Source organism: Orcinus orca, chromosome 1 (assembly GCF_937001465.1).
Source record: "Orcinus orca chromosome 1, mOrcOrc1.1, whole genome shotgun sequence".
Lineage (NCBI taxonomy): Eukaryota > Metazoa > Chordata > Mammalia > Artiodactyla > Delphinidae > Orcinus > Orcinus orca.
Genome location: NC_064559.1, coordinates 201,291,675 through 201,310,268, shown reverse-complemented (window position 1 = coordinate 201,310,268; position 18,594 = coordinate 201,291,675). Strand labels below are relative to the sequence as shown.

Here is an 18,594-nt window from a genome sequence, read left to right as displayed (position 1 = left end):
GGGAAATCGGGGCAGGCTCTCCACCCACACTCAGTGGACGTTAGCTGTTGTTACTGATGTTGGAGACCAGCCTGTCCTCAGGCTGCGCCGGGACCAGGAGTCGTGGATCCCCACGTCCCGTCCACTAGCCAGTCATTTTGTGTCCTTGAGCTGCCTGGGCCTCAGTTTCCTCGTCTGTAAAAGTGACGGCCGCCACAGGCCCAGGCAAGAGTAGGGCGCGGTGAGGGACCAGCGAGAGGCAGGGTCGAGCGGCAGGGGTCAAGGGTGATCGCGGTTTGTTTTTTAACGGCCGTGCTCTGGGTTGTTACCACTCCTGCCCTCTCTCTGAGGAAACCAGCTGGCCACACAAGGACACCTCCCGGCCCCGGACCACTGCCATCCTGGCCCAGCAGACCAGCCCTGGCCCACAGCCAGCTCTGAACACTGGGTCTGAGCTCAGACCCCCGGCCACACACATGAGGTCAGGGCCCACCCGAGCCCGACATTGCCCCCCAAGAGCCTCCCTCCACCCCCGGGCCTGCGGTTGTCGGAGATGGTATGGAGCCAGTATTGCCTCATCAGCTCATGCTGGTACCTCCATGCTGGACCTGCGACTACTGCAGCCTGAGATCTGGGACAGGGTCACGGCCAGTAAGCCCAGGAAGAGGATGGTGGAGTCAACTTGTAGCTGGCGTCATGCTCCTTTGGTGCAGATGCAGCGTCTCTGCAGCTGGAATCCACGGGAGCACGACCCTTCTCGTGTTTGCTTGGAAGGTTCCTGCCCCGGGATCCTCCCCGCCTTTGGCGGGAGAGACGTTCCCTAGCCAAGCTCAAATTCCATGGAAAGCCGGTAACGGGTTCCCTTTAGCCGCACTCACAGCATCCCTCCGGGGCCAGTCCTGTTCTCTGACTGGAAGTACATCCTGGCCTCCAGGCAGCTAGGAACCTGAGGGTGGGGGAGGGCAGGGCCCCCGTGCCACTCTCCCTTTCCACTTCCCAGATTGTCTGATCTCAGGGAGGCATAAGTCATCCTAACAGCCTGCTACTTTTTGAACAGGACAATAGACCAGACAGTATCCTGGGCTTTCATGTGAATTATTCCACGTCTGACTCCTACTTGTGAAATGGAAACTGTTTCATGATAGCAGTCACCAACGTTCATTGAGCTTTTTTTTTTACCATCGGCTAAGTGTTCTCCATGGCACCCATGTTATCCCCATCAGACAGACTAGGACATGAAGGCACAGAGAGGTGAGGGGCCTTTCTTAGGATCCCCCAGCTAGGAAGTGGCAGAGCTGGGATCAAACCCAGGCCGTTGGGTGCCACAGCCTAGGCTCCGAGGCGCTGTGCCGGCCACCTCATCCCACAACTTACCTATAAAAGTAACCCCTCTCAGTTCCCCATCTTACTGTGAGGACTTGAGGCTCAGAGTGGTGGAGTAACTTGCTGCAGGTCACACAGCAAGTCAAATAGTGGAAGTGGAGTTTGAACCCAGTTCTGTCTGACTTTTGTCACATGAGGGTGTTTGAGCCAATTCTCCAATTCCCAGGAGCTCAAAACTGCGGGCTCAGGGATCTCAGCAGGGGGTGGAGGCGCAGAGGGAACTCCCAGCATTGAGTTGCATTTAATGGAAGAGATTAGTAGAGAAATGCTGTGCAGACTGTCACAGTAAGATGATTCAATGCAGCAACGAGAGAGAGACAGAGAGAGAGACAGAGGGTACGTGCACGTATTTTAAGTTAGACCTTACGTGCCTTGTCTGCAGTTCACGTCTCTGTTTCGCTCTGTCTCAGAGGTTTAAACTCACGAGTGGACAGTTTGTGAGAGGTTCCTGTGCTCAGAATTCACAGGCACACCTGCCCCATCCTGCAGGACTAACCGTAGGCTCCTCCCCATTGTCAGGCAGCGATGATGCCAAGCCGCCTGCTGAGTTAGAAGGTGCCGCTCTCAGGCCCAGACCGAGGGGAGATCCACCTGGAAGAAGGAAGCCAGGTGCGGACAGGAGAGCAGTCCTGCCCAGGCCTCTTCCTTGTGCCTTCCTGTGCTGCCTCAAGGGGCTGCTTATTTCAGTGGGCGACTTGGACTTGCCTGCGCTTTCCACGTGTGTGGCTGGGGATGTCTGCAAGAGGGCAGAGCTGAGGGTTAGTTAGCATGATGGCAGACCGACTGGGCGCTCATTTCCCACCCAAGTCCACCTTCCTGGCAGCCAAGATGGATTGGACAGGAGGAAGCAAGGGAGTGGGGCAGCTGCCCGCATGGAGCGGTGCCAGGATGGAGGGCTCGGAGGCCAGATGCACAGACACCTGGAGGGGAGAGCAGATGTGGTCCCGAGTGAGATACGGTGGTCCAGGAAACATGAGTCCGTGACACTGGACCTGCAGCAGGCACGCGGCAGCTCCAAGACACAGCCAGCCTGCTGAAGGATCGCTGCACCGTTCCTGTGGTAAACTAACAGAGCTGCTTCCCTGGGCCGTCCGCCTGGACGTGGCAGAAGCCTGCTTCCATTTCCTCTGCAGATCTTTACTGAGTGCTTCACTGAATGTGCCCAGCCCCAAGCCAGGTGCTGGGGATCCCGTGGTGACCAGCCGCGCCCCACTCTCTGCCTCGCGGATTCAGAGTCGGCATCACTTGTGCTGGTTATTTCCTTGCCCCAGAGGAGCGTGGGCACCATAGAAACCACATGGGGCTCCCAGGCTCCCAGACTTGGGCCCCAACTTGGACATTGTGCCTGCTGTGCACACTTGGAGAAGTCACTTAACCTCTCTGAGTTTCTGGTTTCTCCTCTGTCAAGCCCAGGGCTGTTGCACTGAGCACATGGTATTTTTCTAAACCAGGGATTATCTACCAGATAATAACCAGAGATTATTACCTGGCTTGGGGGTGGGGCTGACTCCAACTCGGCCTCCCTCTGCCATAGGGGTTTATATTCCCTGGGGTCTGGCAGTGGAAGGGGAGTGATTTCATAGACTCCTGGGGTATCCGAGCTAGAGGGAGCCCTAAAGATTGGTCTAGGCTTTTCATTACACAGATGGGGAAAGTAAGGCTCGGAGAAGGCAGTGACTTGTCTAAAATAACACAGCTGGTCAACGTGATGAGGGTATGTCAGGCTTTAGGTCAAGAACTTCATTTCTCAGCTAGAATCTCTTTCTCAAGGACCTCTGCTCTGCATGGAGGAGCCCAGGGCCTTGGGGGAAGTATGGAAAGTTCTGGAGCTAGGAGAGAGATGAGGTGAGGTTTTTCCATTTCATCCGTGTTCATTTTAGGGGCAAAGCCAGCACTCATGGTGGCTCTGCCATCTGTAGTGACCCCCAGATTCACTGGAAATCTCAGTGTGAGGCCCTTGGACCCCGCCCCGTGTGCCCCCTCTCCCCTGACATGAGCCTGGGGAGCTAGTGCGGAAGTGGAAATTGACTATGAAAGAAAGAATATGCATTAATACATTTCTAATATGTACCCTTTTTCTCCCCCCAATAATTTGAGATCACTTCTAATACAACCCCCCATACCCTGGGGGACATAATCCAAAGCTGGGAGAGACCTCAGGCACAGGACCGAGAAAGGAAGAGCTCTCTATCCCACCTGCCAGAACTCAGCCCCACGCTTGTCCCTGGGTTTCCTTGTGTCCCACGTATTCTCATGTGATCCTGAGAGCCAGGTTGGGGGCTGCCCTATCCCCAGCCTGTGTTGCACAGCACCTTGTGAAGGGGCCATCGGAGGTTGAATTGGGGAGGAGGTAAGGTGCTGAAAGGCAAAACACCATTTTCTTACCATCTCATTCAAATCCCAGCTGGTTCTTGGAGAACCCGAAAGAATGGGTGCTAAGTGTGTCCTCGGTCCCCCTTTGTGTTCTCACTTTGTGTTGGCAGGAACTAAGGGGTAACTAACCCCAAAGCAAACCCTCATGTGAGGTACTGATTGGCACGCAGTGCAGAGCCAGAGACACCCTGGCACAGAGGTTGGATTCGTGGCTTTCTCACGATGGCGGGTAATGGCCAAGCAGTAGGCCGAGAGGTCCCCTTGATCACGTCGTCTTCTTCCTGTCCCCCGGCTCTCTCTCCAGGCCAAGCAGTCCTTAGCCACGCTGACCAAGGATGTCCCCAAGCGGCATTCACTCGCCATGCCTGGCGAGACGGTGCTTAATGGCAACCAGGAGTGGGTGGTGCAGGCAGACCTCCCACTGACCGCAGCCATCCGGCAGAGCCAGCAGACTCTCTACCACTCACACCCCCCCCACCCTGGGGACCGGCAAGGTGAGTCCAGCCCAGCCACAGCTCCAGGGGTGTCTCAGGAGGCCATCTGGCCCACTGGGAGGGGCGGCCTCTTTATTCACACTATAGCTGCTTTTAGGGGGGTGTAGGGGAGAGGCCATGGCTCAGGGGACTGAAAAGTCTAAGAGATGGACCTCAGGCATAGCTGGATACCAAGGTTCAGACAATACCTGGGTCTGTCTGACTCTCTCCATCTCTCAGCTCTGCCTGCCTCCATTCGACCTCATCTTTAGGCCACCTCTTTTCACAAAGCAGAAAACAGTCTCCAGCAGTTTCAGGCTTTTAGGGCCCTTGAAGCTCAAAAGTCTTGAGAAAGAGAAATCTTTCTCTGTGTGTATAGTAAATCCCAAAGAAGGACTCTGATTGGCCAGCCAGGGTCACATGTCTACCTCTGGACCAATCACTGTATCTGGCAGTGGATGCACTGATTCTCCAGTCTAAGTCACATGGGCGTCCTTTGGCAGAGGAGACAGTGTGAGCTCCTTGATTGACAGCTCCAGGTAATCACTGGATGTGTGGGAGGGGCAGAAATAAGTGTTAGGGGTGTTTGCTGCAGGCATCGAGGGGAAGAGGGGCCCAGCCTGTGGTCAGCATCTGTACCCATGGGCCACAGTAGAAGCCCCAAACTCCTCTGTACATCTGCGGCCCACTTGGCCCCATTTTCTGTCCCTCCTGTGAGTGGTCGCATTTGTGTGACAGATGCAGGTTGGAGACAGGCAGCTGGTTTCTGGAGCCTGTGGGTCCTGCCGTCACCTAGCTGGGAACCCAAGTCCCTGACTCCAAAGCCCCACGCTCCTCCGTATGACCATATGGCCATTGGCAGCAAGGATTTTCTTTCTCAGTAATGTAGCCCTCCCTGCTCACATGCTGCCTGCACACAGTAGGTCCTCAGTCTTGTCGAGCAGAAAGTGCTTCCTCCATCCAGCGTCTGCAGACAGGAGAGCACTCTGCTGGGGGACTTGGGTGGGCTTCCAGGAATCCATCTACTATTGAGTAAGCACCTACTGCACACCAGGCGCCGTGAGCGCTGGGGTTGGACATGGCTAAGACACCCAGACTGCCTGCATTCATCAAGCTGGCATTGTAGGTGTGAAGACAGAAAACACATGTAACTAAACTGACAAAGAATGATTACAGATTGTATTCAGTGCAGGGAGAGAAATCAACGGAAAACAGGTGCTTTGTTGGGAAAGAAAAGACAGTGGGGAGAGCTGATAATAGGGGGAGGTTTCTCTCAGGACAGGCTGAGACTTGAAGGCTGAGGATGTGCCTGATGGGCAGCAGGGCCAGCGAAGGGTGAGGCAGGAGGGAGATGGTGCGTGTCGGGCACCATCAGAAAGCTGCTGTGACGTGAGCCGAGGCTGGTGGGGTGGGCAGGGCTGTATCCCCTCGGCTTGGAGGAGGACCGCACGTATCTACCCCGAGGTAAAGAGAGACCAGATGCCTGGCTCTCATGGCAGTGAGGAGAGGAAGCAGGGAGGCCCTCTGGGAGGCCGCCATGGTTTTCTAGGCAAGAGACGGTGGTGGCCTGGGCTTGGGTGGTGGCAGTGGGGCTGGAGAGAAGTGGCCAGATTTGGGGCTGTGTTTGGAGGTGCTGCTGCGGATCGGGTGTGCGGTGAGGGGGTGGGAGAAAGAGAGGAGCTGGTGGTAGCCTCACGGCTTCTCTCTTGGGAAGCTGGTACTGAGCATGGGTTAGGATTGCACCAGGCCTAGGGAACGTCCAGGTGGCTGGAGCACTGTGAGGACAGTCACTGAGGCCCCTGGAGACTTCTGCCCCTTCCTCTTCACCCTGGTTAGGAGGGGGCCTAATTGGATCCAGAGGCTCTCTGGTGACCCGTGGGGCTGTGAAATAGAGGGGTGGAGAGCTGGGCAAGTCTCTTCTCTATGTCTCAGTGTTCCCATCTGTATAATGGGGGCGTTGGGTGGACTGACCTGCAAGTCAGTGAAGGCAAGGACATTCTCTCCATCCCCCACTCACCAGCTGTCCCTGCTTTCCAGCGGTCAGGGTGAGCCCCTGCCACTCCCGGCAGCCCTCCGTCATCTCCGACGCATCTGCCGCTGAAGGCGACCGGTCGTCCACGCCAAGCGACATCAACTCCCCTCGACACCGGACGCACTCCCTCTGCAACGTAAGGCCAGCAGCAGCAGGGCCTGGGCCTTGGGCCCCGCCCGGAAACCACAGGGGTGGGAGTGGAGGGGGTGAAGACCTACCCGCTGTTTCCTCTCGTCCACCCAGGAAGCATTCTGGCGAAGGCATTTCCTGTTCTGTTCTTTCCTTTTGCAAGAAGAGGTGGATGTGGGGAGAGAAAGAAATGAGGCCTGTTGGCTCCTTGTGTCCGGGAGGGCAAGGAAAATCCAGAGGATGGCGGGCCTGGGTCGGCCTCAGGGTCTGAGCAGCCTGGGCTCATCTCTGGTGGGCTATGTCTGGGACCGTAGGCTTCTCCTCCCAGACCATACCTTCCAGGGCTCAGGACCTCACCACCACCCCTGTTTCCCTGTAGAGCCAGCTCTTGGTCCTGCAGGAATGAGCTGGATTTTTTTTGAATCTCCAGGAGTTTTTGCACATTTTGCCTCTGGAGAGGCATCCGGTGAATTTTTTCTAAGTTGTGTTTGCTTTGCTTACTTAATTACAGTTTTTTGATTTCATACTGGGTCCCAGCTACCAAGAGGCACAGGTCCGTAGCCACCTAACTCTTGATGGCTGGTGGGACAGACAGGCTCCCCAGGAGCGAGGGGGTGAACGAAGGTGGGTGGGTCAAGCATCTGAGGACAGGAAGACGCCACATCAAGGCTCTAATGTGAAACACTGGGGTCAGGATGTGGGAACCACTTTTCACGTGTTCCATCATGCGACTAAGAATCCAGAGGGTGCCCCTGCCGCGTCCTAAAGACACAGTAGAGTCGGGTCCTCAGACACACAGGAAGCCTTTCTCAAAAGCTCAGTCAATGTTTTATTAACCAGCAAGATGGATAAGAAACAAGAAATGAGGTGGATATTGTGCAAAAGAAAGACAAGATAACCACTACTTGCCAGTGGGATGTTTATCTACCTGGAAAACCTCAAGAGAATAACCAGAAAAGCCATTAGACTAATAGTGAGAAGTACAGAACGGTACTGGTAGAATATCAATTGATAAAAATCAGTAACTATTCTATATTAGTAATCCCAATGGAAGCATTTTTTTTTCCAAATCTAGAATAACAATGAAGAGCACTTAATAAAAATAGCTAAGACTGGGCTTCCCTGGTGGCGCAGTGGTTGAGTCCGCCTGCCGATGCAGGGAACACGGGTTTGTGCCCCGGTCCAGGAAGATCCCACATGCCGCGGAGCGGCTGGGCCCGTGAGCCATGGCCGCTGAGCCTGCGCGTCCGGAGCCTGTGCTCCCCAACGGGAGAGGCCACAACAGTGAGAGGCCCGCATACTGCAAAAAAAAAAAAAAAAGCTAAGACTAAATTTGAAGTAAGTTGCCTCAGCATGGTGACATGGACAACAGACACTGCTGGCCAGGGCCTCGCAAAGCCATGTCAGGACAGGGAGGAGGTCACTTCAGGCCTGAATCCCACTCGGGGCTCGGATTCTGTTTTAACTGGGGCTTTAAGGAAGCAATCTGTTCTTCTCTTGTTCCCAGGAGAGAACCCTGGTGACAAAGGCTGTCCTGACAGAACCAAGACGAGGAAGGTGGGCCAGTAGAGGGGCCTCTGCTGTTACTCTCTTGTTCTGAGGGACCACTGTTGAGCTGTACATACAGCCAGCAGTGCCCTTTGTTCTTAGTGTGGGCCAGATACCCTGTAGCATCTGAGAATACCTTCCCAAGGGCCATACTTTGTCTTCCCATGGGGGGCCCACGGGAGCTTTGACAGCCAAAATGCTGCTGGAAAGTCCATTCTGCAGAAAGAGTTCTTTAAAGGCCTCTTGAATTGCATCTGGCTCAGACCTAGCCTTTTGCCCAACTTGGCTTTGGCACATACCTGAGGCTACAGGCAGCAGATCCGGCATATTTATTCCCAAGCTCACTTTACACAGAGCCCTGGTGCCAGGCAATGGGTGCTTTGATAAGCCAGTTTTCTACACATAGGCATTTCAGTGGGCTCTGGCCTCATTCTCTTCCCCATAAATTTGGCAAAGATGGCCTTGTACAGGGCCAACCTACCTTAGCTGCCCGCCAAATAGGTTCTGTTTGCAAACCTTGAGATGGGACTAAAGACTAAACTACCATTTGTTCCATCCCCACCCTCCCTCAACCACCTTCATCCCCCATCTCAACAGATGTGCACACAGGTAAGCCAGGAAGAGCCTGAAAATAGCTCCGGGTAACCGTCTGTGCTCAGGCATTTGGCCTGGTACCAGCAGGAACAGCCTGACCTGGAGTAAGGACCTCCCCATCCTTTCATGCTCTAGTCACTTATTTAGAGCAGAGGTGGGGACTCAGCACAGAGAGGCTGGAGAAGATTGATGGACATTGGCTCAGGTGACACATGCTTTATTTCTTGCCTTTTGCCTGCAATTCTGGAAGTGACCACCAGGAGTCTCCCTGGTAATGACTTGTGATCCCAGAGATCTATGGTACCCACCCCCAGGCAGGACAGACTGATTCTGGGATGTGGTGAGGGCTTTTGTACACTCACAGGAAGGAGCACTAGACCAGGGAGAACCAGACGGTCTTGAATTTGAGTTGTAGCTCTGGTTTTAATTAGCTCTATAATGTTGGACTGTCTGGAACCTCTCTGTGTACCTGTAAATCAGGCTAATGAGCCCTGTTTTGGCCCTCCACAAAATAAGAGATTCATTGTGTTGTTCGTGGGGGAAATAAGAGGATGGGTAGTCACCCAAGTTTTCCTGTCCCAAAATTCTTTATTTTTATTTTTTCTATAAAATTATACTTCTTTATGAAAAGCACCAAGTATAACCAACTTCAGTTCTAACTCTGTGGACCAATTGGGAGAGGAACTTAGAAGACTTTGAGTGACTGATTTGTTGGTCAGAGGGTGTTAGGGGTCAAGAAGCCAGAGCAGGCAGGAGAGCATCTCAGGGCCTCTGGCCAGGACCCCTGGTCCTGGCAGCATCTTCATGAACCCCAGGTGTCGTCACTGAGCCATTTGGAAGTGTCTACTTCAGGGGTGGAGGGTGGATCCCCCAGTACAGAAGCAGGGCGGTCCCTAGGGGATGGCTTCCTTCCACAGAAAACCCCATGCTCCACAGGCCACCTCTGCTCTCATGTGTTACGTGTCTTTGCTGTTTCATCTTCCTCTTCTCCTTTGGCTACAGGGCGACAGTCCCGGCCCAGTTCAGAAGAACCTGCACAACCCCATTGTACAGGTAGGTGTGCCTTCCCTGGCCACTCAGGCCCTCCCTCCACCCCACCTTGACCGTGACTTCACCCTTTTCCTCCTCAGCCCTCAGCACCACCATGTCCATACTCGGCCACCCAGGGCAGAGAGGAGTTAAGCCACTACCTCGGTCACACATGGGTCAGTGCCCCAGCCAGGCTCAGCACCTGAGTCTGCCCTTCCATGTCCTCTTCTAGATCTGTGGACCTACTAAGTGCATCACGCATCCCTGGAGAGTGTCTTCTCCTGGCAGCCAAAGGCTAATGACGTGGGCCCTGGGCTCTTTGGGCCCCTTGCTGCAGGAAACTTTTTAAAATTCATTTTTAACCTTTCAATACTCTATCCTCAGAGTGAGAAGGGGGCTGTAGGGAGGAAAACAACATGAATTTGACTGTCAGATGGGGTCTCTGAGATCAGCTTTCTAGTCCTGGGGTTCCCACATGCTGGTCTTCTGGACTGCTCGTCTGCATCAGGGTCCACCAGTGAAGATTTTTCTAATGCAGATTCCTGGGCCCTTCACCCCAGAGATTCTGATCCACCAGGTTGGGGGAGGGGGGTGTTGGCTGGATTTCAGGTAATTCTGACATGGTTTGGGGAACCATTAGTCTAGTCTAACCTCCACCTTTTTGACCGATAACACCACTCTGCATCTTTGTATAAAGCACTTGACAGTTTGCAAAGCTCTGCTGCAGACACCACCCCAGTCCCATAGTTACCCCGACAGGAAGACCTCCTCCACATCACATCATCATCATCATCACTGTCTTTGTCATTATTAACAATCCCCCCATGTCACAGACGAGAAACCTGGGCTCAGAGAGGCTGGGGGCTCTCCACGTTTCCGTGGGTAGTGACATAACTGGGATTAGAACCCAAACCCCTGCCTCCCCACTCTACCGAGGCCAGTCCTGCTTCTTGTCCAGGGCCTTAAGGTCTGGGGTCCTTGCTCTTGGCTGACATGAAGCTCAGATTTCCTCCTTCCTGGTTTTCCCGGCTCTCCTATGCCCCCTTTTCCAAGGGGACATTTTCCGCAGTGAACTTAATACACTTGCGATGCCCCCTCCGGATGGGCCCTGTGGTCAGCCGTGGCAGCATGCGTGGACTCGATTCTGCAAGCCCTCCACGAGCACTGGAAGGCTGTAGGCAAACTGAATTGAAATGATAGTACAAACCCCACCAGCAGCCGTTATGAATGCTACTTACGTGCCAGGCACCGTTCTAAGCGTTTTACCCTCACTTTAGCAACATCCTCATGACAGCCTTGGATGGGTCCTAGTGTCGTCCCCGAGAGATTCTGTAACTGGCCCAAGTCCGCTCAGCGAGTGAGGGGCAGACCCTGTCATCCTTACCCACTGGTGCCTCCCACCAGCCATCCCCCACCCCCTACCCCTCCCTGTCTTCTGCCCCAGCTCAGCTTGCCTTTGTTCTTCTCCCCTCTACCTCTGCCACTTGGCCTGACTCCTCAGTCACTAGAGGATCTTGAAGACCAAAAACGGAAAAAGAAGAAAGAGAAGATGGGATTCGGCTCCATCTCGCGTGTCTTCGCCAGAGGGAAGCAGCGGAAGTCCCTCGACCCCGGCCTCTTTGATGGTACCGCCCCTGATTATTACATAGAGGAGGACGCGGACTGGTGATACCCGCCTCCCTTCGCCTGCTGCCCGGCGGGCGTGTCTGTGCGTGTGGACGTGCGTGCGAGCGGGGAATGCGCGGCTGGGCGTGCGTGGCGGTGCGTGTGCGCGTGCGTGGGAGCTCTCGCGCACGTGGGCGGGGGGGTGGTGCGGCTGAGGCCCGCTCGCGTGGGCCCTTCCCCGGCGTCACCACCTCTGTAATTGATGTACATACTACAAACGTGTGTGAATATGTCAACTCTCTGTTGTCCTCGGAGCGATACAGTTGTGTTGTTAATCTGGGTTTGTTTTTGTTTTTTTCAGTGTTTTTTTTTTTTTCCGCTTTTTGGTTCGTTGGGGTTTTTGGTTTTTTTTTTTTTTTTTTTGGTCCCTTCCCCCCTTCCCTTTTTATGAAACTTGAAAACTTGAAGGACTGCTGTGTATTTGTAAATAACAAAACTATTGTGCACTCCGTGCTTGTAAATGTCCCTCGTCCGAACTGCTACTTCTGGAGCCCGTCTCCCCGAGGATGTAGTCTGTGTTTGATGTTCCCCCCACTACACCCCGCCGCCCACCCGTCCCCCCCGGTGTGAACGTGTGGGACCAGACCCTGTTCTCGGGGTGCGCCCGAGTCACTTTAACCCCCAAACGCCATCGTCATCAGGGTAAGGTCCACTCTCCACAAAGACTTGCGAGCCCAGCCCAGGGGCCCTGTCTTGTCTCGGTTTGTCAGAGGCCAAACGGGCTCTTTCTAACGGCCTGCCAGTTTTTAAATTGCGTTGCCGTTTCTTTCTTTACGGGGAAAAGAAAAGAAAATTGTTCCGTTTAATTTATTTGCACAAATGCAGAAGACTTATTCTATCTAAATTATTACGTAAATATTGGAATGTATATTTTTCCACAGGGGGCGGGCGGGAGGCGGGTTCTCTGTTGACTTGTCTGTTCTATGATCATGCTGCTGCCGAGCTGTGCAAGGTAGAGTGTAGGGTGGCCAGAACCCAGGGACCATTGGACTGCCAAGCTTGCTTTTTTCTGTTCTTTCTTCTTCTCTCTCCCCCATTCTCCCATCCCTGCATGGGAGTGCGCTCCGCCTTTCTTCCTGCCTGTAGCTCTCTCCAGGCCTTTCTATATATATTTATTTATCTGAAATAACAGAGCACTGACCTCAGTGAACAGAGTGCCTGCTGTCGTGGTCACCTTCTCTTGGGTCTGTCTTTTGAGAAAGGCTGCCGTGTACAGGGCGAGACAGCCGACTGCATGAGCACAGGGTACGACCACAGGGACCCTCAGCCCGAGTTGGTTCCCCGAGGGTCCTGGAGCAGCACGCGTTCTTCGCTGCAGCTGTGTCTCATCCTTGGTTGGTTCTGCACGTTGGCCGGGCAGGTGTCATGGGGGAGGCGCCCGTCTCAAGGGGCGGCCTGTTGGGGACACAGCATCCAGCACCAGCACCTCTGCCCTCCCCATTCTGCTTGGTTCCTCCAGCCACATCGCACAGAGTCTCTCGGGATCCCTCGGGCCCTCCTCCAACTTGTCACAGCAGCCTGAGCCTGCTCACCCGAGGAGAGAAGGGCTGGCAGGAGCATCTGCCTATTTGGAGAGCAGTGTTGGCCCCGGTGAGGCTCCACCAGCAAAGGAACCGTGAGCACTGTAACACCGGGTGATGGAGAACACGTGAGCTTCTAAGCCAGGGCCTCCCGCAGTCTAAAACTAGCTTTCCCTTTTCTTTTAACCTGTGAATCCCCACCTCTGCACCACCTTAAATACTAACAGCTCAATTCACACACCCTCTAAACAACAGTAGTTGCGCTTTCTGCTAGCAGTAACGTTTTCAGCTCTTACCAAGAAACAGGAGAATTTTAAATGCTGGAGCATGTCTTATCAGAAGGGATAGGATATTTTGTCCAAAGTCTCTAAAACAAACAGAAAAGCCCCAGTCAGCTGCTCCCTTTCCTTCTGACCTGATGGGGGGGTTGGAAAGGAGTAGGCAGGGTACCTAATAAGGATCTTTCTGGCCTTTGGCTAAGCCGTTTCACCCAGCCTGGCGGCGGGGGAGAGCGGCTGGAGCTGGCATCTTTCTCTACAGAGAGATATTTTAGGAAATACTTTTCTCCCCCCCATGAATTTTTTTCTTTTGGTTGATTTTTATTGTTTGCCCTTTATTTACAAGAAAATAAGATTGCAACCCCCTCCTGGTAATGATTTAGTAGTTCCTTTTCATTTCAGTTTTTGGAAATTAGGAGATAATTCTAAGAGTTACTAAGGATGATTTATTTAAGAGAACTACGTCAAATAGCGAATGAGTTATGGGTAACAGTAGATGAAAATAACCTTTCCCGTGGGAAAGGTTTCTCGAAGGCATGGATGCAAATATAAAATATTAAAAAAAAATCTAAATAAAGCTTATTTTAAAATATGATCGAATTCTATGTTATTTGATTGCTTCTATCTTACTCCGGGTGGGAGGCAAAGCCTGGCATGACCTGCTCCTTGGAATTCCAGGGCTGGGTCCTGAGGGGGTAATGGGAGGGGCTGAGGAAAGCTGGCTGGATTCTGGGCCCATCGAGGGGCTGAGGCTGGGGTGGCCTCCCAGAAACATCTCATCTTTGCCACCCTGGCTGCAATTTGGAGGAGCCGTCAGCATCCAGGGCAGCCCGTGGTCCTAATGCACCACCTCCGAGTCTGGCGCCCTGACCCTGCATTCTCCAGCCCGGTGGCCCCAGTCAGCTTTCATCTGCTTCCTTCTCCCCCGTGGCGCTCCTTCCAAAGACCCAGAGCGGGGCCCCATGAGTTTGGGGCATATTACCTCCTGCAGACCTCAGTGGGCCTCTGCATTGTCCCGACTTTCCCTGCCATCCCTGGGGACTGAGAGGAGTTTAAGAGAGAAATTAAAGGATCCCCAGGGCTTCCCTAATGAAGCCAGAGTGGGCCAGGCTTTTCCAAGACCCGAGATTCACCAGATGCAAAGCCAGTCCTCCCCCTGTGAAACTCCACAGTGTGGCCTGAGAAGAGGCCACCTGGATACCCCAATCCATGATCACAGCCAGTGCCTTCAACCTCAGTCTCCCAACTTAACAACAAATCCTCCCCAGCAGTAAGACTGATGGAAGACTAGCCTTTTAACTCCCCTTGCATTGCTGCTAGGATAGAGCTCAAAGCACCACAATGTATAGACCATGCCGAGAAGTTACAGAGCTCAGGACTGCAAGGAACTTAGGGGCATCTACCCCAGCAGCTCTCAACTTGGCCACACATTAAAATCACCTGCCGAGCTTTCTAGAAAAAAATTACCAATGCCAGGTGCTACACCCCTGAATCAGAGTGTGGTTAAACCTTCTCTGGTGCAGCCAGGATTGAGAACCACTAGGCTAATGTGAGGAGGGCAAATGGCCCCAAACACACATGCCACAGCTTCCCTCACCCTGACCTCAAGCAGACATCACTAATCAATTAAAGAACCCTTCCTACCCTGCCCAAAGTGGCCTCTAATTTTTTCACTTTACAAAGCCTCAGACACCGCCAATCAGTCAGAGTTGGCATCCAAGGAAAAAGCCTGTTTGCCTTCACCAAACTAACCCAACCCACTACACCTAACAGATGGGGGAAACTTTGTCCCAGAGAGGAGCGATTTGGCCAAGATCCTAGCTATCACTCCTTCAATCCCGTGGCCTTCTCAAGGGCCAGGCCATACCTGATTCAAATCCGAGTAGCTCTACTCAAAAGCCACACTACCTCCTTTGTTAATCTTCTCCAGACCTTGCCCCAAATGGTCCAACTTCAAGTGTCACTATTAGTCAGAAATTGGAGTAGGGCTGCCCCGGCTGCAGGGCCGGTGGACAGCTGCACAGGTTGTATACTGCATTACCCCTGTATGGACAGTGCCCTGAGCTGTGCAGTGCACAGCCTGCGTGGCTGTCCTCAGTGGCCCTCCTGCGTGCTCTCCTACCCGTGCTGGCAGGTTCTAACTGGCGTAACCTAACAGTAGTAATAACAATAATAACATCTAACATTTGTTGGGCACTTACTATGGGCCAGGGTCCATGCTGCGTGCTTGACGTGTATTAACTCAGTTAATCCTCCAACGGCTCCATTATCGATGAAAAAACTGAGGCGAAGTAAATTGTCCGGGGTCAAGGAGCCAGGAAACAGTAGAACTGGGCGTCCAACCTAGTGAGTCTGTAGTGCCCTGAACCGCTCCTCCGTGTGGGCAGTGAGGGGCTGGGACCCAGCACGTGGGCGCCTCCAGTGCCTCCGAGGGGCCTGCTTTGAGCTTCACCCCACCCCACCCTCACCCACCAGTAGCCTCTGGCACAGCCTAGCACTTCCTTGCTTTTGTGACCTCGTCTATCTCTGTTAGCCTTTTACCTCCAGCCCAGAAAACCCACTCCCAGAGAGGGGCTGGCAGGGAGGGCAGAGCAGAAACGAGCTGTGGTCTAGCATAAGCTCTCCATCTTGGGCAGGGGACGCCTCCAATCTGCCCTGCTATGGAACCCCTCGCCGTACCAGAGCTGCCACTTCCTGAGGTGGGGGGTCCCCTCAGGATGGCCCAGGGGTCCCAGGAGCTGCCCCACACCTGTCCCCCAAGGTTATGTGGCTGCTGCTATGTGCCTCACTCAACCTGGGCTCCCAGGGAATCCAGGTGTAGTGGGGCTGCATCAGATGGGGTCATCAGGCCTGTGACAATATGAGTTTGAAAGTATCTCGGAATTCTCTGGCGTTCCAGGGATTAGGACTCCACACTTCCATTGCCAGGGCCCCAGGTTCGACCCCTGGTCAGGGAACTAAGATCCCGCAAGCCGCCTGGCATGGCCAAAAAAAAGAAAAAAGAAAAAAAAATTTTAATTAAGAACTTTTAAAAGTAAATAATGTCAACTGGCCCTCTCACCAAAACCCTGCATTTCCTCCCAAACATCCTACCCGAGCCCATCTGCTCTGAACAAACGACTCTTAAGTTTTTTCAACTCAAACCCCACCAGGTGGGGCAGAACGTGCCACACTCCCCTACCTCCCACTTGCTCCCGTTTTCCCATGGGAAAAAAAACCTGGTACTGATAAAGAATGAAGCGGGAATACATATAATTAACTTTATCTTATACAAGCATAGCGTCATACGTTTCTATATGAAAGAATGCCCTAGAAACTTAAAAATAACTTAGGGGTTTGACCTTGACTGCATGTTAGAAGTTGTTTAAATATCTAAGTCATAATGAAGTGTCACCATACAAGCAGATGGAGGGTACACATCCTGATGGCAGCTAGGGTATGGAGAATGCATACCTGAACCACAACTGCATGGTGTCTTAAAGCCCAGTTACTGAAAAATCTGCAAATATGCAGCCCTGCACTCTGCATCCCCAACAAACTGAATCCTCAAGAAAATTATCCCAAGAGGATTGATCTTTAAGAAGCAAAAATAGTAGCAATTGAAAACCTTGACCTTTCCTTCCTGGAAATGGCAGGAATCCTATTCCCTAGCACATCCCCAGGGAAGTCTTGTGACATTGTCAGGCCAGGTGCAGCAGCCATGCTTCTGAAGCAAAGTCCCTGGAAAACAATGGCTGACTGCTCGTTTGCATTTCTGAGTTTCAGGTTTTGGAAATCTTTGATTGCTTTCTTAATAGGCTACCAGTAGCAGTTAATTGCACCCAAATAAGAGAATCTCAAATTGCATACCTTGCTCCATCTGGAGGACCCTTGCAACCCACCAGTGGCACCAGGACAGGCCTGGGTAATCTTTCCAGCTCTGGCCCAGCATCTGTTTCAAGCAAGTCGTTTAACCTGTGAGCCTCAGTGTTCTCATCTATGAAGTGGGTGTAACAACCCTTTCCTCCTTGTGGGCTCAGAAATGCCAGCTGAATGTGTTTTGGAGCCTGGAAAGCACTGGCCCCAAGGCTTGTGTTCTCCAGGATCTGAGTGGATTTAAGTTCAACCAGAGGTAGGAAAAAAGTGTGGAAACAGCTTGACATACATCTTGAGCCCGAGGGTGACTTGATCAAAACTTATCCCTGGGGCTGAAATCAGGGCATCCGGCTGCCTGAACCTGACATTCCTCCAGCTGTGTGCACAGCCCTCGGAGTCCAGATTCCCTTCCACTGCTGCTTTGTGAGAGAATTCTGACTTCTCTGCCTTGGAACAGGGAGGGTTTGACATGTTCACCCCTAGAATCCACCAGCTCTGAAAACATTCTTTCTTGAGTTCAAATAGAAACATACTCTGATGTGGCTAGCACAGAGAAATTTAAACCATGGGAAGCAATTAGGCTGCCCGAGGCTGGGTTCTTGAGGCAGAAGCCCCAAGGGTCCCCCCAGGGTGGCATGTTTATAAGGAGACGTGTGTCAGAGCCCAAGGCCGGCCTGGTCTGGCAGGGAGGAGTGCGTCGAGCCCTTTGCAGATACCCACTCATATAATCCTTCCAACAACCCTCCAAGATAAATACTGTTATTGTCCCCATTTTACAGATGAACAAACCCAGGCACCGAGAGGTGAAGTTCTTGCCCAAAGTCACACAGCTAGGAAGAGGCAGAACCCGGATTCAACTCCAGCACTCTGGCTCCAGAGTCCATGTTCTCAGTAACTGTGCTATGTAGCCTCTGATCAGCCACTGGCCCCCAACTTCTCCCCCAGGGACAACTGACCAACAAGAAGCTTCAGAGAACTTGAGAAAGCCTCACTAGCCAAGTCCTGTACAGACCAGCTCTTTGGGGCTCAGTTTCTCCACCCAACAGAGGAAGAAATTGGAATAAGCAGGGGTTTGCAAACTGTGTTGCATGGGGGTTCCTCAGAGGTCCCTCAAGAGGTGGCCATAGCTGGTGAAAGAACGAGCAGGCAGGCCTCCAGCCCCACCTTCTACCAGAAGCTCTGCTCTTATCTGTTACACACTGGACCTACATGCAAGAGTCCATTGGAAGGATCCCATGATAGAAAAAAAGTGAGCAGAGAGGAAGAGAATGAGAGAAGGTTTGAGAACCATACATAGATCAGTAGTTGTCAAGCCTTGAGTTTTAAGGATACAGATTCGCAGGCTCCACCCATACCTACTGAATTAGAAGGTCCAGGGTGAGGCCCTGGGATCTGTGACCAGCTCCCCACTGTGGACTCAGTTGCAGGAGGTCACATGGGGCAATGGCCGAGGGCAGCATCCTACCCATGGGTTTTAGCACAGACTTGCCATGAGGAAGCTTCTCCAGGGGGCCTTCACAAGGTAGGTGGAGGCCACCTTCCTGGGGCAGCTCCATGGTGCCCCAGTGAGGGAGGAACCACACCAAGGGAAGACCCCAGGCTGCCCCCAAAGCAGAGAGCCAAGGGGACTGCAGGTGTGAGTACCTGCTGCCTCCCGAGAAGCCTCGGAAGCCCCCAGCAGTACCCCTATTAGAGTCACAGAGAGGGTCCCAGGTCTTCCTAGAGGCACACAGCCA

At 53.0% G+C, this 18,594-nt stretch overlaps 1 protein-coding gene across 4 annotated transcripts in view; it reads left to right on the top strand.

The window, feature by feature from the left end:
- Nucleotides 1-18,594, top strand: part of KAZN (kazrin, periplakin interacting protein) — a 1,133,108-nt gene that overhangs the window by 1,075,529 nt on the left and 38,985 nt on the right. For 3 of the 4 annotated variants that reach the window (XM_049696036.1, XM_049696026.1, XM_004272419.3), the window contains 4 exons: nucleotides 4,040-4,229; nucleotides 6,246-6,376; nucleotides 9,514-9,564; nucleotides 11,042-11,165. In XM_049696036.1, the coding sequence (XP_049551993.1) occupies nucleotides 4,040-4,229; nucleotides 6,246-6,376; nucleotides 9,514-9,564; nucleotides 11,042-11,165 (496 nt within the window). Of the gene's footprint in view, nucleotides 1-4,039; nucleotides 4,230-6,245; nucleotides 6,377-9,513; nucleotides 9,565-11,041; nucleotides 13,596-18,594 lie in introns of those variants that run through there. The other variant, XM_049696055.1, reaches the window with a different exon arrangement.